The 26,556-nt window shown below is 39.3% G+C and overlaps 1 protein-coding gene across 3 annotated transcripts in view; it reads right to left on the bottom strand.

Annotated features, from left to right (window-relative positions):
* Positions 1 to 26,556, bottom strand: part of TEX14 (testis expressed 14, intercellular bridge forming factor) — a 3,435,352-nt gene that overhangs the window by 1,309,725 nt on the left and 2,099,071 nt on the right. For all 3 annotated transcript variants that reach the window (XM_044054283.1, XM_044054282.1, XM_044054281.1), the window contains one exon: positions 25,696 to 25,992. In XM_044054283.1, the coding sequence (XP_043910218.1) occupies positions 25,696 to 25,992 (297 nt within the window). The remainder of the gene's footprint in view (positions 1 to 25,695; positions 25,993 to 26,556) is intronic.

Below are 26,556 nucleotides of genomic sequence, written 5' to 3'. Positions count from 1 at the left end.
GTATCTGAGCTGCCTGTGGACATCCAGAGTATGTAGATTTCTTTCTCACATTTCTTGTTCTTGGAATTGGAAGGCTTTCTTCTCAAAGACTCCCTGTCCTTGTGAAAAAGTACGTAGGCTTGACTCTCCATAAGAGCTTGTAACTAAGGATACTATTCTTGTAGAAGTCAGAGCAATCAGTAAAACAGTGTTCCAAGTTTAAAAAAATCATCCTGATGACCAAGTTCAAATGGAAGAATCGTCAGTTTTTAAAGAACAAAATTAAAATCCCATGAAGGAGCCACCTCTTTTCTACATGGATGTATATGTAAAACTCCTTTCAAAAACTGTTTGACTTGAGGTAGAGCAGAAAGGGGGTATCTGAAGAGAAATAAGCAAAGAATGCCAAAAGATGATTCTTGACAGAGGAGTAAGAAAAGACAAAGGATAACAACTCATACAAATATTATAAAACTAGAGGCATTTGGCCCCAAAAAGGGTCCTGGTTCTATGTCTGACAGAAACTAGAAAATATTTTCCACTTTCACAGATAAGATTTTGTAGTAGCCATTTTTTAGCCTCCTTTATTACCTGCTGGAAGTGCTAAGAAAAAAGTTAGCTAAAAGGTATCATTCAGGTAGTCAACTGAAGAATTTTTAACCTGGGGTGTATCAGTCCTTGTCTTTTGTGAGTAAGTCCACCCTGTGATGAAGCCTGCTGTATCTGCCCTTGACTTATTTTCAAGAGAATAGAGAACCACTGTTACTTAGACCAAAAGGAAGTCACAACAATTATCTTTGGGGAGTCCTTCTGAATCATTAGTAGAACTCTGGATATCAGTGAAAGAATGGGAAAAAAAACAAGAACATTTCTACCCATTACAATAAGAATGAGAAAGCAGCCGTCTTCCAGGCCTGCTTCCAAAGAATAGTGGAGCAGAACTTCTTTAATTACCTGTTTTTGAAAGGAGGTAAACAGATCTGTTTGTGGAGTTTTCCACAGAGAATCAATTCTTGGAAGACCCCTTGGTGAAATTTCTACTTGTGAAGGTTTGTTCTGGTCCTGCTCAGCTTGTCTGCTGTATTGTTTTCCTCTGACAGAATGTATGAGGTCTGGAGAGTCAAACTGAGTTGAGCTGGTACCTCTCTGGCTATCTTGACAAGTCTGTAAAAGGGGTAAGATCTGACAGCCCATGTTTGTTAATATACCACATCACTGTGGTGCTGTCTGTGAATATTTGCAGAGGTCACAGAGACCCGAGATAACTAAAGGCTTTTAGATAATTTTTTACTGCCATCATCTCCTTGACATTTATGTGCTTTAAATTATCCTGCTTGATCCACAGACCTCAGCTTAAACCTTCACTGATACAGCTCCCCAAGAAAATCACAGGCATCTGTGAAGGACAAGGAAGACAGAAAGGAAGACCAGAATTGACAGATAACAGATCTCACCATAGTAACTCCCTTTTTATAAACCCTATCACTGGAATATGAAAGGATAGAGAGTGCTGATGTTCAAAATAAACTAAAGAGTGGTATCACTGAATTTTTCTCATGTGACATCTGGCCAAGAGAATTATAAGAATTATACAGGGCATGAAACCCAGAATCCAGAGATACTCCCTTGCAGATCGGAAAGATTGGCTTCCGGAGATCAGGAACCTTTCTTTGCACAGTTCTACTTTGTCTACAGGAAGGAACACCCTCCCTATGGATGTACCCAGAAGTCATTCCAGAAAAAAATATTCAGTGGGAAGGAATGAGAGATTATTTCTCTTATGTTTACCTAGAAACACAGACTGAGAAAGTTCCTGGACACATGTCAGAGACTCCTGACATTTTGAGAAAGAATCTGCAAATATAACTTAATCATCTAATTATTGAAATATATGAATGCCTTGAAGTCTGCACTGAGCAATACATACTTTGCAAATATCCTTGGAGCAAAAGATAGACAAAAGGGTAAGACACAAAACTGATACCGTAAGCCAGACACCAAAAATCTTACAAAACACTTAAAGTATCAGTAAACTGGAATATGACAATACGCAGTTTTAAGGTCAGTGTTTGTTTATTATTTTATTATTTATTTATTTTATTTTACATTTGTTGACCGGGATAGTCCGACTGGATACATGTCCATTTTCAGTAAAGGCCCAGGAAGAAAAGCTCCAAACTTACAAATAGATAAAGACAAGCAAGTTACAGTATATGCACTAACATATTGTATTAACATACAAGTTATAGTCTCACATTTCAAGCTTATGAAGAATACAGTTTATATACAGAAATATATACAAGTATGTTACAGTTTCTCTTATCAAACCTATAGGTGCAGCTTATATACAGAGTATCTGCAAAGATATTACAGTTTCTCTTTTCAAATCTTTTAGTGTAAGAGGTTAGTTGCTATGAATAAGAAATTGCAGGGATATGGAAGTAGATGAGGCTTTAGTCAGGGTTAGAGCAAGGACATAACCAGTGCGTTTTAAAATACCGGGTTTGTTTTTTTGAACTGATTATGGGAAGGGTTCAGAGTGTTATTTATCTACTTTCTTACTATTTTGTAACAGGGGTAGGTGGAGTGGGTCAGAAACCCTTTTCAGTTGTGAAACGAGCTCAGAGGCAATAAATAGTGCAAGTAAACAAGTTATACACTTCAAATATGATAGTGTTAAGCATACATGCAAAACTTTGTTTATATACAGTTATTATACTGTTTTTATAAAGAAGACCTTTCTTTGTTAAGAAGTTCTTATACCTGTCTAATAAAATAGCAAGTTTACATTGGTTGCAATACACTTTAGATGCATGAAATTGCTTCTTAAAGGTTTTAAATTTAATTTTATTGTTAAAAAAAAGCTCAGGTGCTTATAGAAATGTGAAAGTTACAATAGGCAGGATACATGCTCTTGGTGCAGAAGGCTGTGGGTTCTATTCTCACACCAGGTAGATTTATTTTTATTTATCCTTTGTGATCAGGCTAGTCCCACTAGGCTAGTAGGTTCTTTTCAGGGGAGACCCACAGTAGTATTTATACTATTAGGAGTAATTCAGTCCTTACTCTTAGGAGCTACTAGATGGTGCCGGACGTCTCCTAAAGCAGCAAGGAAGAGGCCTAAAGGAAGCTGCAACATGGGGGAGGAGATAAAAACTATGGCAAGTTTGGAGGCGGAAAGTGAAAATTTGGAGAAACTCGGAATGTAAACAAAGATTCCTGTGTGGTGGATGTTGCAAAGGAGCAGAGTTTAGCTGTCACCATGAAGATGGAAGTAAGGAAATCTGTCGAAGTGATGCAGATAACAGAACTGATATCAGGAATGCTTGCAGATGATGTTCTGTTAAAAATAATCAAGCAGAATGATCCAGGTCACATTTCTGCTGTTTCATAGGGTGAGATGGCAGATTACCATCCTCCTCACTTCTGAAAAAGTTATGTGGAAAAGGAACCAAGTGATGCGGCAACAGAAAATGCAGCAGTAAAAATTTATGCAGTAGTGACAGAAAGAAAACAAGGAGAGTAGAAACAAACTGAGAAGGTGGTTGGTTTTGTAGCAGCAGATACTGCAGTAACTAAAACATGCAGGGATGACAGCAGGCAAAAAAGGACAGCTGCAACAAACTGTAAGCATGTGAGAACAAGAACAAAAATGACACTGTAATAGATATCATGTATGGGACAATTTGATAACTGTTCTGAGTTTTACAGCTCAAGAAATTTGGTCTTTCATACACATTGGCACATAGACTTTTTGTGACAACATCTGAAACAGATGAACATTCTGCAGCTGTTTAACAAAACGAAAGACATTTATCTGTTGAACAATTATTTGTTTTCTGGCAGTAACTTAAATGTTGCTAAAATGTTACTTTGCAGTTTAAATCTGATGAAATGAAAAAAGATGGTGTTAAAAAAATATGCAGGGTCTGTGTAAAACTGCTGATAACATTGTTAAAGTTAGAGATGAGAGAAACTTAAGGAATGGAGGGTGGAGGACAGAAGCTGTTTTGAAATGTGAAAAAACCTGGTGAAACACTTGCCCACTATTATTTTTGTGTACCTACCTAGATTTGGTGCTGTGGTAGCGTTGTCGCCTCACAGTAAGACGTTGTCCTGTTCGAGTCTCAGCTAAAGCGTCTTCTGTGTGGAGGCATGCGTGAATGGGCGTACCTTCGTTGAAGGTTGTGCGTCAGGGCCGGCAACTCGGCATGTAAAAATCTACTGCCAATCATTAGCGGACCGGAGTTCCGCTGTGGCGACCCCTAACCGGGAAAAACCGAAAGACACAACAACAACCTAGATTTACAAACCAGCAGAAAATGACCAATATCACAAAATTTTCTAAGGCAGTCTAAGTCTATTTAGATTCCAAGTGAATATGTGTACTAGTGAGAAGAAACCTGACTATGAAGAAAACAGGAATAAGGGATCACCAGTGAAAGAAGGTAAATAAATAGCTTGTTAAATTCTTATCTGCTGAGCACAGCTTGTGCAAAATGTCTGAATCCTAAAGAGAGACTGAATCACCCTAGCAGATCTGTTCTATCTGATCACTCCAAGCTGTAAACATGCTTCCTACTTCTGCATGCTGGTTCATATCAGTGATGCTTTTTAGTTTCTTATGTATGATGCAGCCTAAAGTTTGAAGAATTACATACAGTATGCACAGAAGGTCAGAGATCTAGTGACATACTAAAAAAATGAAAGTGAGTCAAGTTACAGTGTCAGTGTTCTTTATGGGGTTTCTTTTAGGTGTCTGGATTGTAGCTAACAATTTTTTTTTCAAACTGGCAGGGTCAAACTAGATAATATGAACAAAATGATTGGCCTTGCAGTTTGCTGTTGTAATTCTGACTTTGCAGAACTAATTTGTATTTGGGTGAAGGAAGTTGGAATACAAGCTGTGACTACTGTTTGTGTGAAACAAAATTAACATTAAATATAACTCTTATTTTTTATCATGGCAGGGCCAAATACTATGGGTCTGCAATGGGTATGTGGGCTGTCTGTTGAGGAAATGATTATCCCTGCTGTTTGTTGTTGAAATTCCTTCAAAGGACTTAAGCATATTTGAGTGAAGCAAGTTAAAATACAAACTGTGACTATCATTTGTGTAAAAAAAAAGATACATTCAGAACTCTCAACCTGATTATTTAGACTGTCACTGATTTTGCCTCATATTTTAGTCTGTTTCTTGTAAAATTTGTCAGGAGCAATAATGGTGTGTGTGTGTGTGTGTGTGTGTGTGTGTGTGTGTGTGTGTGTGTGTGTGTGTGTGTGTGTGTGTCTGTGCTTGAGCATGCAGGAGCATGTGTATGTAAATCATGCCACTCATTTTATCTGTGGAAATCACAATATTGGGGAATAAATACAGCTCATCTGGATAGCAGTAAAGGTACTCAGCAAGTAATTTTCTTTCAAAAACAAGGCAGAAAATGCATCACAGAACATTTAGACCCTCAGAGCTTTTGCAGGATTTTGATTCCCACACTCCCAACTGTATAAGGCGATTCTGCCATCCTCAACCTCTGTTCTGGGACTTACATAGTCTAAACTGTCCCTGCATAGAGGTGTGGTGAGAAGGTTGCTATAGATCATGTGGAGACTGGGACAGTGTGGTCATTTTTCCTTAACCCTCCTCATAGTCAAACCTAAGAGTTTTGCTCAGGAGGTTGCTGTAGCTTGTCTAAAGGCAGTGTACTGTCTAGGAGCAATAAGCTGGAATACATAACTGTGATCACTATTTTTTTCACTTTCCTCACAAGCAAACATCAGACATTTATAAAGGTGGCAACTTTTCCAGAGAGTGGATAAGGAGGTATGCTGTGTTTATATACCTGCCAGCATCAAGTTCAAATATGTTAATGTGGCATTTTTTGCCTATTTTTATCCCAGTCTGACATCAGGGGTACACTGGAGGCAGCTGTCTTTTTATTAGCACAGGAGAGCAGACACACTGTTTATATACATAACAGCAATGTACAATATATAATTGTGGCTATTTGTTCTTTCCAACAACGGTTGGAAAGAGGCTCTAAAATGCAACCTACAGTATCTAGAACCCCATGACTTCTGGGGACCTATCAAAACCCACACCATAACAAATTTGGCTATTTCAGAACAATCATGATCGGTTAGTGTGAGCAATGGATAAAGGAAAAAAGCTGGGTAGTAAGACAAGATATGAAAACACAACAAAGAAGTTATCCAGATGGTATAGGGTGTACTGGATTGGGGGCAGCAAGCAAGACAAGAAAGAATTATTGCATTTGGCTAAACCAAATACACAGTATTATAGTTTCTGCTTATGCCTTTAATGTTTTTATAAAACTCCGTGTTTACATGTCTAAATATGCAGAACATGAAAAGAAAACAATGGCACCAAAATGAGGGATTATGTAATACTAAATGACTACTGACATTCATGATTGGTCAACAGTAGCTCTTCCATCCATATTCATTCTAGATCCGCCACAGCAGATCTCTAGGCCTGCAACTAAATGCTGCTAAAGCAAAATCAATTTGCTGAAATAAGCCCTAATTTACCAACCAATCCTATAATAACTCAAAGCTAAACCACCATAACTTAATTTGATCAGAAACTTTCTATTACTTCTCCAGATTCAACCCTAGCAGAAGCAGTAACAGCTACAAAGCTGCTTGTCTGCTTCACTGATAACCAATTAAAATCTGATAGGCATGTGAAAAGCATTATCAGCAAGGCCAACCAAAACATTTGCATACTATATAAACTCAAGAACTTCCTCACCATAGTACTAAACTGGCCACCACAAACCTTTTTGCTGTGTTCCCTCATACAGTTGTCTCGCCTACACATTGGGTTGTCTCCACTCCTATGTACAGCACCAGCCAGAACAAGCATATAATACAATACAATTCTAGATCTTCTGCTTAGACTACACCACTGCCTGTCAGTGAGGATTAAAAATGGTTAGAGTTCATGCACTCCCTATAATTTTAGGTTATTTTTATTTATTTATTTATGTTTTGGTGGGGAGAAGAATAATATCTTCTATACTGGGTGTTCATTTTGTTGCTGGTTTTCTGAATATGAAGGTCATCACTCAGGACAGGGTCATTTGAGGCCTTGTGTGCCATACAGATTTCACTCTCAGAAGCGAAAGAGAAGCAAGATAAGGCCCTAAGACATTCTGCATAGGTAATGTACTTCAGGCCTTTGATTTTCTTTGTGAGGAGAAGCTGAAGTCTTTCAAAGTGGATCACATGTTAGGACATGTACAAGCAAAAAGGAGCACTGTATTCCATTATAGGCCTAATATGGGTGGAGCTCAGAGGCATGATAATATCCATGGACTTGAGCAAAATATCCTCACTAATCAGCTGGGCTCAAAAGAAGGATTTCCTAATGACTGTATGGTCAAAGGACAGCTTGTTGTCAACATGTGGCCAGACCTGTTGGCATTCAGTTTGACACCTTGGCTCTGGCTTCATTTGTTTGTAAGTGTTTGTCCCTCCTGTAGAATACGTGACTTTCCAGGGGAGTTGATCATGGTTCCAAGTTTACAAACATAGGCAAACATAGTCAGCCAAAGGTCCTTGACATTGGCTCTGATGTCAGGAAAGTCAATAAACAAAAGTGGCCCTAATATCAAACCCCAGTGTACATTGCCAGCAATGAGCTTTTGGAGCAGAGAGTGTCCCTAATTGTAATTTGTTGGGTTATGTATATAGTCAGTTTGCTATTCACTGACCTTTAGTCTTTTAAGCTTATCTATGATGCCTGAGGGAGGAATGGTGTTGCAGTCTTTGGTTAGGTCAAAGTAAGCTGTGTGTTCTGACTGGGCCATAGTAACTTTCTCAAAAAAGTTGAACACAAGATAAGCAGGCAGGTTCTATCCTTCACAAACCCAAAATGATTTGTGTCAAAGGACATTAGGCTGACAATGTCTGTATTGGTCTACAATGATGCATCCCACTCTCTCACGGATAAAGGTCTGTGAGACATATAGGTCTACAATCTACAGGATTAGTGACAGCATCTCCCTTGAGCAGGAAAATGACCACCACAGTTCTCAAAGCCTCAGGCATGAAATCAGAGGTGAGGATGAAGTTGAACAGATTGTGAAGTGAGTCAGTAAGATGGTGCTTCATATAGTCAAGGAAGTAACCCAGCACATTCTCAGGCCCATTAGAGCTACTGGCTTTCACTTCTAAGAAAGCCATTAGGACTTGCTCAAGAGTGATGCTTGGGATGTGAAACCAACATGGGGTCAAGTGTATGAAGGTTGACAAAGGAGTTAAAGTTTGAACTAAATTTGTCTGCTAATGTCAGATATCTTTTTGGATCTGATTAAGTAGAGTTATGATGTATCAAACTCAGAGCAGTGTTAGATGTTGTTTCTAAAATCTCTGAAAAACTTTTCAGTGCCCTTGACAGAAGTGTCAATTTTTTTCCTTACTTACCCTTAGAAGATCTGATTTTGTTTCTAAGCTCTTCCTTGTTTGACTGAGGTGTGGGGTTTTCAGTTTTTTACTATGGTGAAGAGTTTTTTTTTCTACTGATACTATTTATTTATTTAGTGACAACTGATTACTGGGAAAGTCCAACTTGGTAGGGGCCCATTTTCAGTTGAGGCCCGGGGAGAAAAGCTCCAAAGGATCAAAAAAACATTTTAAGAACAATACTTTAAAATAATACGAAAAAACAACTACAGTTTAAATAATTATACCAAATTAGACATAATACAAGTTATATGATAATGACTTAACAGTTAGAGAAATTTTAGCCTGCTTATAGAGAAATCAAAGGTAAGTTAGAATAATACAAACAGGAATTGCAATATGAAGTGAGAGAAAAGCAAGCTTATATGTTTAATATACATATATATATTTTATATTTAATAAATTTTGAGAAAAAGCCGGGGAAATTGGCAAAAGTAAGCAAATGAGTGAGTGAAGAAGGCAGAGTAAGGAGATGTAAGGTATGAACAGGCATTCGTTCACATTTAGGGATACAGTTTATTCTGGCGTTGAGCAAGAACAGAGGCAGTTATTCACTAGGAAACATGCCAGAATGGTTTTGAAAGATGAGAGGTAGGGCACTGACCTGACGGCGAGAGATAATTCCAGGCCAGGCCTTAACAAGATGGTACAGGTACACACAATGCCCAGCAGATATGATAGGTTTGTGGATAAACAGAAGTTTTTGGTCAATGGATCATAACGACCGACTGGGAACATAATTGTGTAGAATGTTATCGAGTGCTCAACAAGCAGCTGGATTCTGGATAATTTTATAAGTGATAGAAAGCCATGTATATGTTAGCTGAAGGGATAGTTCTAACCAACATAGAGTTTTTAGTACTATACAGTGGTGGGGTCTGAAAGGGGTATTTGCTGCAAATTTAGCAACTCTGTTACAGCATTGTTCAAGCTTTGATTTTTGAGATGCCTGAAGGTTAGTAAGGATAGGAGCACCATAAAGAAGTGTGAGGAGAAGATATATAGTGGCAAGTATAGCTTTCGTTGCATTGATGAGAAAGTTCTTGGATCTATAAAGCATGCCTAATTTTTGATGAATTTGTCTTATGCAATTTTGTATATGCAGGCGAAATTTAAGATTATCACCCACTATCATCCTTAATAATTTGTTATGAAAAGTGACTTCAAATGTTGTATTATCAAGAGAGAAAACTTTTTTTTTCAAGGGAGAGGGATTTGGGGAAAAAAGTAGTATTTTTTTTTTTTTTTTTTTAATAACTGAGCATGAATTGTGAGTTACAAAGCCATGTTTCAGTTACTGTTAAAGCTTCCTGGGTAAATTTTCGGAGGTGTGTCATGTTGTCAGATGAGCAAATGACTGCAGTGTCATGTGCGTACTGTATTAGAGAGGCCTGGTATATGCTTGTGATATAATTCACATCTATACTAGGGGTCCCACTAAACAGATTTATTGGGACTGAAATCTTGAATTAAGTACTGAGGTGAGACAAGAACCCCTCCAGGAATATGTCAGGGTTTGCAGTTGGGTCTTCAACGGAAGGGGAATCTTGAGACTCTTAAGCTTTCACACTCCTGAAGTAAATTTGATTTGCAAAAATATCAAATAATGGTTACATCAGTGAGCATTTTAGGCTGGGTTCTAATAGTAAGAACCATGGCTTGACAGCCAGAAATAACCAAAAAGGGTGTTTGGTTCAATACTAAGGGAATGAAGCCTGTTGGACTTCTAAGATAACTGCACACTGAGCAACAGCTTATTTCTGGTGCTCCCAGTGTGAAACCAGAAACTCAGCAGAGAAGGCCAGTAGACTTGTGTTTATAGGTAAATTTCAGTAACTTGCTAGTAAGTGCATTCCCTGGATGCCAGGAATAAAGACATACAGAAGCCCTGGAAGAAAGTATGAAAGAAACACTGACTGGGGAAAGTCCTGCAGTTGTTCAACAAAAAGCAATGCAACCTACAGACATGACTTCCAGTAATCTACAGGAAGATATAAGACAACTCCATAAAGACCTGGTTAAAATAAACAAAACACTGATTGAGTATATCAACACAAAAAACAAAAAGCTAGAAAAAAAATGGAAGAAACTTTGAACAGATATTCAGATGATTAAACAGATATTCAGATGACATGATAGAGCTGCAAAATTCAGAGGTCAAAATAAAGGAAAGGCTGGCTGAATATGAGAATGCTCAGGAAGATATATTTAAAAAAGTAACAGAATTATAAAGCAGACCATGTAGGGGAAGCTGCGATTTTCAGCTATAGCAGAGAAGCTAGAAGGAACAGGCTGCATTAATTTTATGAAAGTACAAATAAGCAATTAGACTGGTATTTCACAGCAATAGTTGTTAGTTGAAAGGGCACATCATGTGTACACTCCAAACCTGGCTATAAGAAAGTAACCTAGACCTTTAATACTAATGATGCAATCCTACCTGTAGAAGGAGTTGATTCTAACAAAACTGTGGCAGAAAGACAAACTACTAAAAGTGGGAGACAGCAGAGTATTTGTGGAGAATGATTATTCAGTGCACACCAGACAGAACAGGAGCAAATTAATTCCACTATCCAGGGAATGTCGAGATGCGGGTGTGAGTTTCAAACTGCTGTACCCAGCTGTCTTCAAGGAATTCTTCCCTGGAGGGACAACATCATTTTTTGATTAACTACATGCTAAAGAAGAAATACAAAAGTTTGTCCAGCAAAATGTAAGCTGTGAAACAGAAAAGACACTGCTTCTTGTTCTTCAGGTAATAAAGAAAATGTTGGAGAGAAGGAATGGAGCAAGAGAGTTGACTAGACGAATCAAGAGTACACTCGAAATTAAGCAGAGACAGGATTTCAGAGATGAATAGTAATAAAATCAGTAACTTAATGTGGGATTACAATGCAATACTTATATTTGTGAAATATGGCAAAACAAGAAAAGGTGGAAATATTGGACTTTTCAGAATTTGTTGGACTTGTGGAGGACTCCAAAACATATGCCCTAGTTCATGTCGTTAATGTTCGAAATAGTGCTTTGGGGAGGGGAAGAGGCGGGAGAAAGTTAACTGAAGTAAAGATTTTTTTTTCTTGAATACTGCTAATTTTGTGGTGTGTGGTTTTCTTTACATACTATAAAGTACTATTTTTTTCAGTTATTTTTAAGTGTAATGAGGAATGCAAACAGTTGCTGCTGCTGTTCTTTTTTATTTTCTTTCTCCCTTCTTCTCTGCCTCTTCTTGTTTAGTTTTGAAAAATGTAGGCACTGCAATGAAAAAAAAAAGCCTGGCTAAAAAAGCAATATAAAACAAAAATTTGTGTGCTTTTTCTCATTCTTGCCTGGGGGGGGGGGGGCTGCATTAAAAACAGACTGATTCAGTAACAAAGTTTTAAGAGAGCGCGAGTAAATAAAAAAGAAAAATGAATATCATAAGGCTTTTTATCTGGCAAATACGTGTATGCCCAGTAACAATTTTGCAGCTTGTCTTCATGTTTCCATGGAAACAACCTGATAAACAAAAATTGGCTGCCTGGTTCTGATGTCTCCATGGAGACAATCTGATAAAGAGAAACTGGCTACAGGCTGATGGAGAGTGATTGGCTGAGGAAAAAAAATAAGAGAGAAACTGGCTAGGAGATAATATTCTCTGAAGGCATTCAGAGGTTTTCTCAAGGTAGATAATGTTCTCTCAAAGCATCCAGGGACTTTGCTAATGTAGTTAATGTTCTCTGAATGCATTCAGGGGTTTTCTCAGCTGGGAGAGCTAATAAAGATAAGAAAAAAAAAAACAATCAGCACTTAACAAAAGCACAGGTTATACCATACAGCTTAGCATGGATAACCTTTCTTTTAGGCTAACTCAACTCTGTGAGTGTGGCTGTCACTTTGCAACTTTTTTTCTATGAGGAGGGTAAAACTTCAACATTTGAAGGTGTACATCATTTTGTGTGTTAGTATTAAGTTAATAGGTTTGTGGGTATTGGGGGTGTTTTTTTTTTGAGGGCTTTCAATAAAACAAAAAGGTTTATAAGATGTGACATAGGCTCAAATGGATATGACAAGAAAAAATGTCTAAAAGTTCAACCTGCCAAACAGTGTATGCATGTAACACAAAAGCTGGAACTAGACATTTAACAAAAAAGCTTTTATACATAACAGCTGGGAATAATAACTTTTTAATACAATGATGCTTTCCGTAATGTCTTTGAATGTAAATGGCCTCACAGATAAATATAAAAAAGAAAGAGTAGTGAACTATATTACAATGTACAGTGCAAATAGTTATGTTACAGGATATACACTTAGAAAGAACTGAACATGTGAATTTGATAATGAAAGGAAAAGAGGAGTTTTTATATTAATTACAAGAGGAGCTCCAGTAGTGATAGAAGAAGAGAAAAATATAATAATGGCAGATTTGTAGTGATAAGGGCCTACTGGCAAGGGAGGAGGATTACACTGGCATGTATTTACATTCCACCTAAAACTGCTATAATGGAGTGTAAGAAAAGTCTGGGAGAAATAATCAGTGTTCAGCAAGGAATATTAGTTATAGGTGGGGACTGGAATTTGATTTGCAGCAGTGAAGATGCATCGGGGGGGGGGGGCAGAAGGGAAACTATAACAAAGGAGAGTAGATTTTTGAAGAAATGTATGAAAATATTTGGCGTGGAAGATGTGAATTCAGTAATAGGAGTTCGGAGTGAATTTACATATTATTCCTCAAGGTATAACAACTGGGCTACGCTAGACAGAATTTACATTTCACAGAAATGTGCATTTAATTGATGGTCTTGTTACTCACCAAATAACTATTTTAGATCATGCTTCAATAATAACTAAAATAAAACCACAGGGTAATGAAATAAAAATAAGACATTGGTGTTTTCCCACCTATGTGTTGAAAAGAGAGGAATTTAAGAAATGAGTAATAGAGATTATTCAGGAGCTGTTAGAGAGGATAGAAATTTCTTCTGAAAATATAGCTAGAGTGAGATAAAAATAGGGTAGAAATAAAATAAAGGGAGCTATGGTTAAGAAGTAACAAGAATTACTTAAGAGGGACGGGACTGACAAATGTTAAAGTATTGCAGAATAGGGGGAATCTCACAGAACAAGAAGAGGATCAACTGCAGAATGCTAGGGAGAAAATAAGGGATTACCTCGAAAACATGCATGAATTTAGAAAGACTGCTGTTAAGCAACAGTTTTTTGATAATAACAGAGCACAAAAACTTTTAGCACAACAACTCCAGCAACAGAAAGTAGACTGTTTCCAAACTTAGGGAGCCTAAAACAAGGAAGGTAAAAGAGATCCTGTAGAGGTATTAGAAATATTTTGGAAATTTTGTGAGTTTGTATAAAGCAGAGAAATAAGAAAACCACGAAAACATATAAATGGAAATGTTTATGGAAGAATTAAATATGCCAAGGGTAGAGGTAGATGAGGCTCAAGGGCGGCCGCTCTGGTGCAGCGGTTAGCGTTGCCACCTCACAGCAAGAGGTTCTCCGGTTAGATCCTTAGCTGGGGTGCCTTCTGTGTGGAGTCTGCATGTCCTCCCTGTGGTCATGTGGGTTTCCTCCGGGTGCTCCGGTTTCCTCTCACATCCCAAAGACAGGCTGTAGGTGGCTTGGACACTCCAAATTGGCCCTAGGCATGAGTGCATGCATGTGTGTGCCTTCTGGGGAAGGTTTGGCACTGGGCTAGCAACTCGACACCGTAAAATTCCACTCCCAATCATGAGTGGACAGGTGCTCTGCTGTGGCGACCCCTAACCGGGAAAAGCCGAAAGAAGAAGAAGAAGAAGAGGTAGATGATGGTCAATTAGTATAGGTTAGGATAGGATGAAATGAGATACAAATTGTGATGTATAACCAATCTACAGAAAAGTCCCCATGAATAGATTCCTGTGGAAGTTTGTAGGACAAAATTGATAAAGATCTGGAAGGTTTTCTTTAACAGTATTTTAAGAGGAGGAGAAGTATCAACATCCTGTAAGAAAGCAGTGGTAGCTGTAATACCTAAATGATAAAGATCCATCAGATCCAGCTTCATACAGGCCCATTTCAATACTAAATGATTATAAGGTGTTTATATCTATAATGGCTAAAAGAATGACAAATGTAATGCCAAAACTGATAGATATAGATCAATGTGGCTTTATAGAGGGGAGGCAAACATTTGGCAACATTAACAGAACACTGATGATCCAGAGAGAAGCAGAATGTAAGAAAATGCTGTTGATTTTGGTTGGTCTTAATGCACAGAAAGCATATGACAATAAGCTGGGACTTTATGAGTAGGGCAATGGAAGCATTTGCATTTCCTGAAAAAAATTATAAGGTTGATTAGGAGTATATATGATGGAGTGGAAGCAAAAATTAAAGTGGTTGGGATCCTCTCTGATAATTTCTCCATGAGCACAGGAACTAGGCAGGGGTGCCCTCTTTCCCCTTTATTATTTGTATTATATTTAGAAACACTGGCAGAGAAAATAAGGGACTCAGAAATTCAAGGATATAGTTGGTATGGTAGTCAAGAAAAGGTGGCTTTATTTGCAGATGATATTATTTTATACCTGACAAAACCAAAAAGAGACATTACAGTGTTGTGGAACATTTTGAGACAGTTTCAGATCTTTTCAGGATACAAAATTAATGAAGCTAAAACAAAGGCAATAGTGATAAATTATGTACTCACACACGGACTGGTTCAGGAATATCCATATTTATGGGGGCATGATAAAATGAAGTATTTAGGAGTATGGATTAAAAATGATTCTAGTGTGGCAGCTAAGGATATGTGGGAAGAGGATGTAAAAAAGATAATACAAAAACAGAGAAAATGGAAGCTTTTTTTATATGGATATGGATAGTACGATACAAGCAGTTAAAATGTTTTTAGTCCCTTTAGTCTTACACATAGGTCAGACATATTTTTATCAACCAGTGGAGAGGCTGTGAATAGTAATTAATAAAGAGCTGAAGGACATTATCTGGGAGGGGAAGATGGCAAGATTCAAGTGGGATAAGCTGATTTTTACAGCAGAACAGGGCGGACTGGGATTACCCAATTTGAAGGGGTATTTCAGAGCTACACAGTTAAGACTCCTATACATAGCACAAGCAGAAAACTATAATTCAAAGTGGAAAGGGATGATGATGAAACGGGGGGGGGGGGAGCTTAAGAAAGAAGGAGAGACTGCGATTTTGGATGCAGGCCTTTAAGGAGAATAACAATAATCATACAGAATATTATATCCATAAAGTAGCAGAAAGTACTTTTAAGAACTAAACAATACGGGATTGGAAAAAAGAGATTCTGCCAATAGGGATGATTGCAATTAGGGATATAGACAATAGGCAAGAGGGTGCTGTAATTTACTGGAGAAAACTGGAAAAGGAACCAAAGTATTGGGAGCAAATAACTAGGTAAAGATGACAGAATGGGAAGACACTAAGAATTTATTTCAACTGCAGGTTAGAGATTGCCTTCCCTGTCTGGGACTGATATCAAGAGTATAAGAAAAGACAAATAAATAGGGGGGGGTCCTAAATGAAAGACCAGCACTGGTAGAGTTTTTAGTAGAATCTAGAACAGGAGCTGCCAATAAAACAGGAATAATGACTATAGCATATAAAATATTGCATGTAACTACAAGCATCAATCACAGGAGGTTGGAAAGGAATGGGAAGATAGACTGGATAAGCAATTCACAAAGAAATAATGTGAAGATATATGCATGTCTCCCAAATATGCAACAAAATCTAGAAGATTTAGGACTTTTGCCTGAAATGTTTACATAGATATTTCTATACATCAAAGTAGACTCCAGAGAATTTTTCTTCAGGCAGACAGCAAATGTTGGAGGTGTGATAGGGAAGAAAGAAGTAATTGGGAACATATTTTCTAGAAGTGTGTTGAACTGGCGGACTTTAAGGATTCCCTTTGGGAAGCATTGTTGAAGATGCTTGGTAGGCAGATTGGTCTGACAAGGGAGATGATTATTCTGAGCCATGATACAGAATCGGAACTGCCGAGACATGGTAAGGCCTTACTGTGTCTAATAATGGTGGCTGCCAAAAAAAAAATTACCAGAAAATGGAAATCAAAATCTAAACCACCAATGCTAGAAGTAGTGAATATAGTAACAGAGCAGAAAAGGGAAACAGCAAACTACATAGAAAAAAATGAGAATTGTGGGAACAACGCATTCAAGGGAAGAATGAGGTTTAAAAGGCAGCAGGACTTAAATGAGTTATGCAATGTTTAAATGAAAAAGACTGGGTAGATTATAAGTGACATATAAGGTTTGCAACTGGGATTGTGTCAGTGTGGTTTGTTAAGTAAAATGCTTGCAACTAGGTGTGGTTTGTTTTCATTTTTATAAATGTATGATTGCCTATGTAGTAACTGAAGGTTTAATAAAGATGTTTCTCTTCTAAAAAAAGGCATGAATCAAATAATTTATATAATGTTGCTTAGATTATATGATATATAGCAAAATATGTAAAGTATAATGCTTGTCATTTTAATTATAATTTGATTACATTTATATGAATATTAATTTACCTATATCACAAGTGAAAATTCAATAAAGGCATTTGGGAAAAAGGGGACTGAAGCTTGTTTGCATATGCTTTGTGGGTTGTGGATGTCAAACAGGAGGTTCTAAAGTTCGCCAAAATGTGTTAAAGGATATTATTTATAGTTATTAGGATGTGAAGGAGTTCATAGTCATTATCTTGCTGTGTAAGTGAAGGAGTCACAGAGAAATATGGACACATCTTCACCTTTTACAGAGGCACCCTCAGTATGGGAACTGCATGTTTTGTCGTCAAAACTTTTAAACTTCTCCGACTGCCCTTCCTTACCTGCAACTACCTGCTGACAGTAGCCCATTTCAAAGACAACAAAAATCTGAACAATGATAGGTACATCTCTACAATGAACACCTTCAAACTTCATTAAAAATTACCTTCAATGGAAATGGCAGTGTAATTGTGGCATAACCTAGAAGTGCCTAAACTTGTTAAACAGTTTTAAGCTTCTATAATACATATTAGTCTTCATCCTCAGTTTCATTTATATTTTTGCTTTTCTACACTCTCCAGTAAATTCTTACTTTTGTAAGATGCACTAGTATTTCTCATATATGACAGCTTACCTTACACTGTTACCATATCATTCCCACTTTAGAATCTGTCAACACTACATGCACAAAGGTTATAATCCATGTAAGGTGCATGAGAGGAATATGCAGCCTGTTCTCATCTGAATGTTTTTTTTTTTTTTGAAGGCATTTCATTTTCAGAAAATGCCCTCTTGCTGATTGGGTACCTTTAAGAGCACTAAGATGAGGGAGTGTGACAAAAGTTATTTCACAGCAGTTCTTGATGTACCTTTTTTCTCCTCATTGTCCTTAGCTTGTCTTTTAGGAACATCCTTAATATTCTCTTGCACGTAGTTTAAAATGCAGCTCTGGTAGGTAAACATATGAAACTATGAACAATTCATAACTCTAATAGTTAAAATGAAAAGGAAAAGACCATCCTTCTGTAAATATCTAGATTTCAAAACATCTATTAAAGGGCATGGAAGCTGGCTGGTCCAAGGAGTATGTCTAGAGCTTGGAGCTCAAGTCTATTGAAGTCTGCACAGCCATGTGCAACTGCACTGTGAGGTGAGGGGCATACAATGTGCAAAGGCAAGCTTCCCCTCAGTGGGTAGTTACAGCACAGCTCAGAAGAAATGCCATAGGGGAAGGGGGTGCTCCACCAGGGAAGAGGGTAGGCCACCCCCAAGACAAGCAAACTACCTGACACTTTCAGCATGAGCAGCATGAGTAGATGAGCTCATGGGGGATACTCAGGTAGGAATAAATGGGTCATAGGGCTCTCACCTGTCTAGGAATCCCTGGACCTCTCCCTACCACCCAATTCTCATTGGGGAGAAGAGGGCCAATTGGGATTCCTGGGCAGGAGTAAATGGGCTGTAATGCTCTTGTGTAGCCTGGAAATGCCAAACTCCTGTCACCCCCCCCCCTCCATAACAAATGGTTTTACTGAGTGTAGATAGAGAAGCCACTGGTTGAGATCCTGCAGGAGGAATAAAAAATAAAAGCACCGTATATGAAAATCTTTAAGTAGCAATTTGTCCATCATAAGCAGATTTTTGTACCGATTTGGAAGAGGAAGATGTGTACTACTTTTTTAAAAAAAAGGTATCTTTATTACAAAAGGGTGAAGAATATTTTTAAACTATAGAAATAACGAATGCTATTCATGTATCAACAAAGCAATCACAACAACAAGAAAGACTAGACAGACTGCATGCAAACACTATATAAATGGGATCCTCATAATTTCAAATAGCAGTACATAAAAATGCATGGGGCTAGTACTGGCCTTCACAGGGAAGGTGACAGCTACAAGAAGAGATAGCCAAATGAATGTAGCTTAACAGATGAGTAAACCCATATGTTATTATTACTAATTACTAAAAAGACTTTTCACAAGCTACGATTACTCCTTGAGAAGATGCCTCTTACACACTGACAAGGGCTGCTTCACCAATGAAGAAGCTAACAACGTACACAGTTGATGTTTGATGGTTCTATTTTTCTGATAAAAATTGGAATAGGTGAACAAATGACCGATTTTACAGAAGCCATTCACCCAAGCAGAATAAGAGTACAGAATGTCAGTTTTTCTGAGGCATTTACTGCCTACATGTATAGCCACAGAGGTACTAACCTTCAACAATGATTCCATATATATGAAGTGCTGTCAGCGATTAATGCAGCTTTTCAAATAGGCAAAAAGCAGATGCAAGACCCAAATGTGAAAAAGTAGCCAAAGAAATCCAGATTAGAAGAAATTCTACAAAAAAGTTGCTTTGATGAGCCAAAGCCCGAACAGCAATGCATGCCTCTTAGCAGCATACTGTCAGGGAGCAGCTCTTCCTCAGAAGTCACATCATTAATCACTATAGTGGCCCTGGAGATGTCAGCAATGGAACTTACAACTTTTTATCACTGAATTCATTAATGAGTTCTCCAATACTTCTACAATTGTTCCCTGCAGCAACAAAAAATGCAGACCCCATTCACTATCTAACACTTAGGTTCATAGGTAGGTACTAGGCTATCTGCCCGAAGGCATTTATAAGCCTAGCCAGAATGTGTTGGCTATCGCCGCCCCCCTTAGATTAGTTCCCTGTGCCTCTGTCCAGCAGAGCCATTGAAGTGATCCCTGGGGTAAACTTTCTGTTTCCCATCCACTCGTCAAGGTTTCTCTTGAAGAGGGTTAGCGAGGAGCTCCGCCTAATGTAGATTGGAATCTTGTTCCAGAGCATGGGAAGTCTCTAGGACAGGAATCTATCCCTCCAGCACATCCAATTTATTGTTGTGGTGAGGTTTAGATCCCTGGAGTGTGTGGCTCGAGGAGGTAAGGTTTTCTTTAGGTGGAGCATGTCCATCAATTCTGGGTTGGACATGGCCTTGTATGTCAGGCAGAGATCACCTCTGAGTAGGCGGTATGCAACCGAGTACAGCTGGAGTTTCTTCAGTCGAGCTGCATAGAGCATTTGCTTGAGGTCAGTGATCCTCTTGGTAAGGTACTTCTGTGGTCTCTCCAGTTGTTGCAGGTGTCTTGTAAGGTACATCCCAAATGGGGCATTGTACTCTATGATGGGTCTGATGAGTGATGCGCAGAGGGGCCCAATGACCTCTTTTGATCTGGATGTAAACCCTTTTGTGATTCGTTGGGCAACATACAAGGATTTTCTAACCACTTTGGCAATGTGATTATCAAAGGAGAGATTACTATCTACTTGGGTCCCCAGATCCCTTAATACATCTTCCGTATTTAGGGGGCTACCACCTATGTGGTAGTTTGTGGGTACTTTGTTTTCTCCAAAGGGGATGACTATGCACTTCTTGGCATTTAGCTTGAGGCCATGGTTTTGACATCAGGTATCTGTCTCAGTGAGACCCTTTTGGAAGATGTCTGTGTCAGCTGGAGAGTCAACTATAGCCCCTAGTTTTCAGTCGTCTGTGAACTTGGTCAGCCATAGTCTTCATGTGCTTGCCTGTACCTCTGAGATGTATATGCCGAAAAAGAGGGGTCCTAGGACTGAGCCCTGGGGAACAACACTTGTAACCGGTTTAGAGTCAGACCTAGCTCCCGCAACTCTTATCATGTGGGTACTGTCCGTGAGCCAGTTGGCAACCCATCTTGAGATGTAAAGGTTTAAGTTCAGGCTGGTGAGCTTGTCTATAATACCTGAGTGGGGAATGGTGTTGAAGGCCTTTGTGGGGTCTAGGTAGGCTGTGTGGACCACCTTTCCCTCATCTATAGCCTTGGTAACTGTCTCAAATAAGTCCACCAGGTTTAGGAGGCATGATCTGCCCTTAAGAAAGCCGAACTGGGTAGGGTCCAGTGTTTGGAGGTTCCCAATGTCTCTGTTAATGAGATCCATGATGATGCGCTCCATAGCTTTGCAGACCAAGCTAGTCAGGCTTATAGGACAATAGTTCCCGGGGCCCATTGTGGCTCCACCTTTGTGGAGCAGAATAACCGTTGCTGTGCACCACTCTGTGGGCACGTAGCCTGTGGAGAGGCTGAGTTTAAACAGTGTGTTTAGGTGAGGGGTTAGTTCATTTTTCAGCTCGTGTAGGACACAGCCTGGGACACCATCCAGTCTCATCAATGCTGTGTTTTTGGCTTTGGAGAGGGCTGTTTTAACCTGAGTGTCTGTGATTTCAGGGGCACTACATTCTTCTGGTATAATTATGGGCCCTTTTGGGGGTGAGAGGGGAGTGAAGTTTGTACTGAACCTGTCTGCCAGGATGTTGGCTATATCAGTCGGTTCAGTGTATTTTGTGCCATTCTGCACTAACTCTGAGCAGATCTGAGAATTGCCATTTAGATTCTTGACATAGCTAAAGAATGCCTTGTGGTTATCTTTGGAGTCCATGGCAATTTTTCTTTCGAAGCTAGCCTTGGATGATGATGATTTTATGAGGGAACGTAGTTTCTTAATGATACTGATCAGGGGTGTCTTCCCTTCTTGGGATTTTACTCTTTTTTTGTACTAGTTTCCTCCTCCTTCTATTGTATAGCTTGTTTATGGCAGGGGTCTACCAGACTGGTTTCCTTTTCTTGGAGGAGTAAGTCTTGGTTTTGTTTGGGATAGCACAATCCATGCATTCTTGTAGGTGCCCATAGAGGGCATTAGTAAAGGATTTTGCAGCTTGGACAGCGTTATCCTTTAGCATGGGAGCTTTGAAACTTCCCACCTCGGTCTTAAGTAACGTGAAGTTTGCTTTTGAAATTTTTTTCACGGTGGTTTCTTTGACTGGGGTTGGTGGCGGAATGTGGATATCCAAAGTGATTAGTTTATGGTCAGATCTAACCAGTGAGGGGTTGACCTCCGGTGTGGAACACTGGTCGCCCATGTTGGTGATGACCAGGTCCAATATGTTGTCACCTCTGGTGGGGGTGTTGACCAGTTGATCCAGGACGTTTGAGTTTATAAATTCTAGGAAATGTTGGGCAAGGGAGTTTGTACTTGAGTAGTTCTCCCAGTTAATGTTTGGGTAATTGAAATCACTCAATATCAGTGTGTTTGGTAGGACTTTTATGTTTCCCAGTGTTTCCAGGAATGTGGAGTGGGGGTCCTGGGACATGGTGGGTGATCTGTAGCAAGCTATAATTTGAATAGCAGTTTTTCCCGTTGTTAGTTGCACGTGGATGATCTCTGAAGCATCGTGCTGTGCCACTAACCTGGAGGTGTGGGTATCCTTGATGAATATGGATACCCCCCCACCTTTTGTATTTCGATCCGGGTTTTGTGACCGAAATGTATGGTATGAGTTGTAGCCTGGTAGTGCTGGGGTGCTCTCTGGAGCCTTAAACCAGGTTTCTGTCACTGTACATATATCGATTTTCTCCATATTGAGGAGTGTCTCGAGTGCGTGCATTTTGAGGTTTAGACTTCGGGCACGGAGTAGCATTACCCTCAGTTTTTTGTTACTTGTTCTATTTACGGTGGTGTGTTTGTCTTTTGAGCCTTGCCTAAAAAAAGGCACTATGGGGGTGGCAAGAGCCTTGGCCAGTATTCAAAAGCCTAAGGGTGGTGCAAGCCGTCTCTAGCATAGCAACGTGGCTTGTCGAGCATGTCATCCCAGGCTGACAGACACTGCATCCCCTTTGAATGACACCAGAAGCTTAGCCATTGTTGAAATTGATAGTTTTTCTCTATACCGTGGTATAATTCTTGGTGAGGGCAGGATGCTACTCAGGGTCAGGGTCATACCGGCCTGGGCTACGTGATCAGAGAGCTCCTCCATGTGTCTTTTCATGTAGTCCAGGGAGGTACGGCTCAGGTCATTCACACCAACATGGACAATGACAGAGTCGTATTTGTACTTGTTCTGGAGTGACCTGAGTGCTTGTGTTATGTGGCGGATCCAGGCACCCGACAGGCAGCTAACAATAACCTTCTCCTTGTTCAGCCTAGTGAGTGGGACGTCAGTGTGCCTGACTATAGAGTCACCTATTACTAGTGTGTTGGGTATGTTATTTTGCCTTAAGGGCTGTGATTGCTTGACACACTGGTTTTGTGAAGTATGTGTTTCATGGTTTGTGTTGGGGGGGGGGGTGGAGGTTGCTTGGATGTCTGCTCTGGAGGTCTCTGTTGATTTTGCAGATTTTTATTTAGAACCTCCAAGTATGTTTTTGTGTATTTATGTGTGTTTTTTGCCGGTGCCGGTTTAATGGGTCTATGTGAGACAGGTGGTGTGATGCAAGTAATTCCCTTCTCCTCTTGTCTGTCTGGTCCAGTCTTGGTTGAGAGAGCTTAGCCTCCAGTTTGGCTGTGTAATTGCATCTCTCGCATGTATTAGTGTTTGGTGAAAGGAGGAGAGGGTTGTCTGTGTACATGAGGCAATTGTAACATTGCCTCAAAATGCCCATATTCACCAGTTAGACTGGAAAGTACACCTGAAACTGCCGTTTGGACATGCCTGGATAGGTACAGTGAACTGTTTTACTGATTGGCTGGTGAGGTCGAATAGAGAGCCTTGTCCTTCTTTGCAGTATAGGGGGGGGGTCTAGTGCTAAGGTTTATTAGTGCTTGCCATGAGTTTTGAGCAATTGCCGGGATGAGAAGTGAATGGTTTGAGTGCTTAAGTTGAAAGTTTGTCTAGTTCCAAAGGAAAAATTGAAGAGTAGACTTTGTGGAGCCGGGAATAGTTATACCCTAGCTAACCGGCGTGCAAAACCGCGCATAGCAGGTAACTGAAAGCGACAGAAATTAGCCCAAAATGGCCAATAAACTACTAATTTCTGGAATGAAACCACTTAATAGTTACAAGAAAGTCTACCATCTACAGGAAATCTAATATGAGGGTCTACTTTAGATTGCCGAAAACTTGAAATTTCGATGGCTCACATGAGTGAAAATGCAGATATTCGATAATCATTTCTTTGGATCGCAGTACAGTGGAGATTGGGATATTTGCCCTTTCCTCACTGTAGTGCGATCTCGGAGTTGGAATATATATTTAGAGGTAGGTGTGAGGGGGGCACATAGCGATTTTGAATACTTGCATATTCGTTCATGTGAGTTTTTGGTGATATAAAGTAGACCCTAATATGACACAGCCTTCCATTCTACCAGATCCATCTGGCAAAGGGGATGTATACTCCCAAAGGAAGGAGCCTGTAACTTAGACAGCGATCCCTTATCCATTCTCAAGTCCTCTCCTTTGCTAATGGAAATTAGTATCAGCAGTGGTATGGGTGGCTTTCAGCAATGAATTATAAAAGGAAAAGCAGGCCCTACCGTTATTCTGTGATTCATGGGCCGTTCTTCTTCATATGAAGTTCTGCAGTCTTTCTGACAAAAAACCATTCTGTTGATCTACTGATTTTTTGGAAAAAAAAAGACCTAAACTCAGGTTGACGGCCCAACATAATGATCTAGTCACACCTTTCAAAACTAAATTAAGCATTTTACAAACTACATAGTGCTGGAGGATGATCTGAGCCCAGACAACATATACAGATGCAACATTACTCTCATACTGCTATTGTCTGCCCATCAGACTCCTTGTGAGACAAAGCTTTGTGTTTAACCTCTCAAATGGCCTTGAAACTGTTTTCCACGAGTCATCACTTTTTTTTTTTATTAAGCACTTAATTGATGAGCTTTTTATCAGGTTCTGCAAGTGTTCCCAGAAGCAGCAGTCCAGTACAAGAGCAGCCATCCACTGTCAAACTCTTTGAGGATTATCGGGATGTCCACTATATAACAGAATGCAGAACTCTAGTGCAACAGAACCTTCCAATACAACTGACCCATAAGGCTTAGGAGATTATTCCACAAACAGAGAGGGAAGTTTGCCAACTAGTCAACAAACACTTTGCCTACTTGCATGTACACTCTCCTGACAGAAAAGACTATGAAGTGTGGCAAGTTGATCTTCCATCAGAGTCACCTATGGAATGCAGATGAACCAGGGAAGACCCACCTCAGTTCATGAGTATGTGCTCTTTCTTTTTCATTTACTTCTGCTTTCTATAGTTATCAAATGAATATCAGTCCCTTGATCTTCTTTTAGAATAACAAACAACTGGTCTTAGCCTGAAGGCTCTTCCCTGCATCTTTAGCTGGATAAAATACAACAGCCAAGATAAAATTCTCATATAACATCTGCAGATGTTTTGGAAATGGAATGAGCATAGCAGAAGAGCTTCAGGTCTCTCTGCCAGGTCCCCACATGACAATCTGTACGGGGAATGGAGGGAAAGATGTATTGGACAATTGGACAGACTAGGATGAAAGGATCCAGCAGTATGGTAACTACATAACTACTGTATCCTATGTATCTGTTGGCCAGAAATTGTTGTAATCTAATAAAAAGCAAACTTTCATACCAAAATACTTTTTCAGGAAAGTCATATGCAATCCAAAAGTAACAGACAATTGGTTAATATGAACTGCCTAGACAAAAATTCATAAAGGGAGGGTCCTGGCTAACTATGTATAGGCAGTCTTTTGATAGTGTCTATGACCAAAGGCAATGATGGCAAACCCAGTATACAATGATAAAGATTGCTGGCAAATAACCCTGCCTTTCTACAGAAGGATAGGTTTACAGTCTGAATACCCTCCTGATATGATAGCCCCTCAAAAGATCTGCTGGTTTACTCTATTTTTCTAAGACTTACCAGGAAAACTATTTTCCATATCACTGCTGTATCCAAACATATGCTGTTCATACTTTAGCATTTCTTGGTGTTGTCCTCTGTTTTGCCATTGAGGTTCTTCAGACTCTGGACTTGTTGTACTGCTTCCTTTGTAATGTCTCTTGGATTTCCTTTCTTGCTGACTCCTGTTAGGAAACTGACTGAAGAATGATTGTGCTGCATCACTTTCACTGTATACATTTTCATCTTCTTCCATTTCTTTAGCTCCAACGTTTAATTGTCCAGATACCAGTTTTTCTACTACTTCAGTCACTTCATCTACAAAGAAAAAGCTTAACATTAATATAACTCATTATCAGAATATTCCACAAACATAGTTAACAAGACCTTGCTTTTTGGGATCCCACTCAGCAGATTATGCATTTACCACCAAGAAAGCACACCACTAAAGCTCGTTTAGCAATATCCAACTAAATACCCTCATTCACTTTAAACTACCTATTTTATCTCAACTGTCACTAACACTGCACACATTAGCATTCCCCTCCCCTAAACAATAAAAATCCTTAGGTGTCATCCACCTTCTATAATTCTCCTGTGCATTGAATCGCCTCAGACGGAGTTTGCTGACTAAGGGTACTAGACTGCAAAATATCACAGGTATACAGGGAAGAGAAGCAAAAGACCTTCAAGTTTCTCTGCCAGGTCCCAAGGAAGAAGCAACAATGTGAATGGGGATGGAGGAACGAATGTTGTATTGGACTGACCAGGATAAAAAGATTCAGCATTATGGTAAATACATAACTTCTCTACTCTATTCATCCGGTCTGTTTGAGCCATCTAATGGGTCAAACTCCCAACCTGCTTAAAACACTGGGTGGT

This window comes from Protopterus annectens, chromosome 13.part0 (assembly GCF_019279795.1).
Source record: "Protopterus annectens isolate FY-2018-M chromosome 13.part0, PAN1.0, whole genome shotgun sequence".
In the NCBI taxonomy this organism is placed as follows: Eukaryota; Metazoa; Chordata; order Ceratodontiformes; family Protopteridae; genus Protopterus; species Protopterus annectens.
This window is presented reverse-complemented; position numbering and strand designations above follow the sequence as displayed.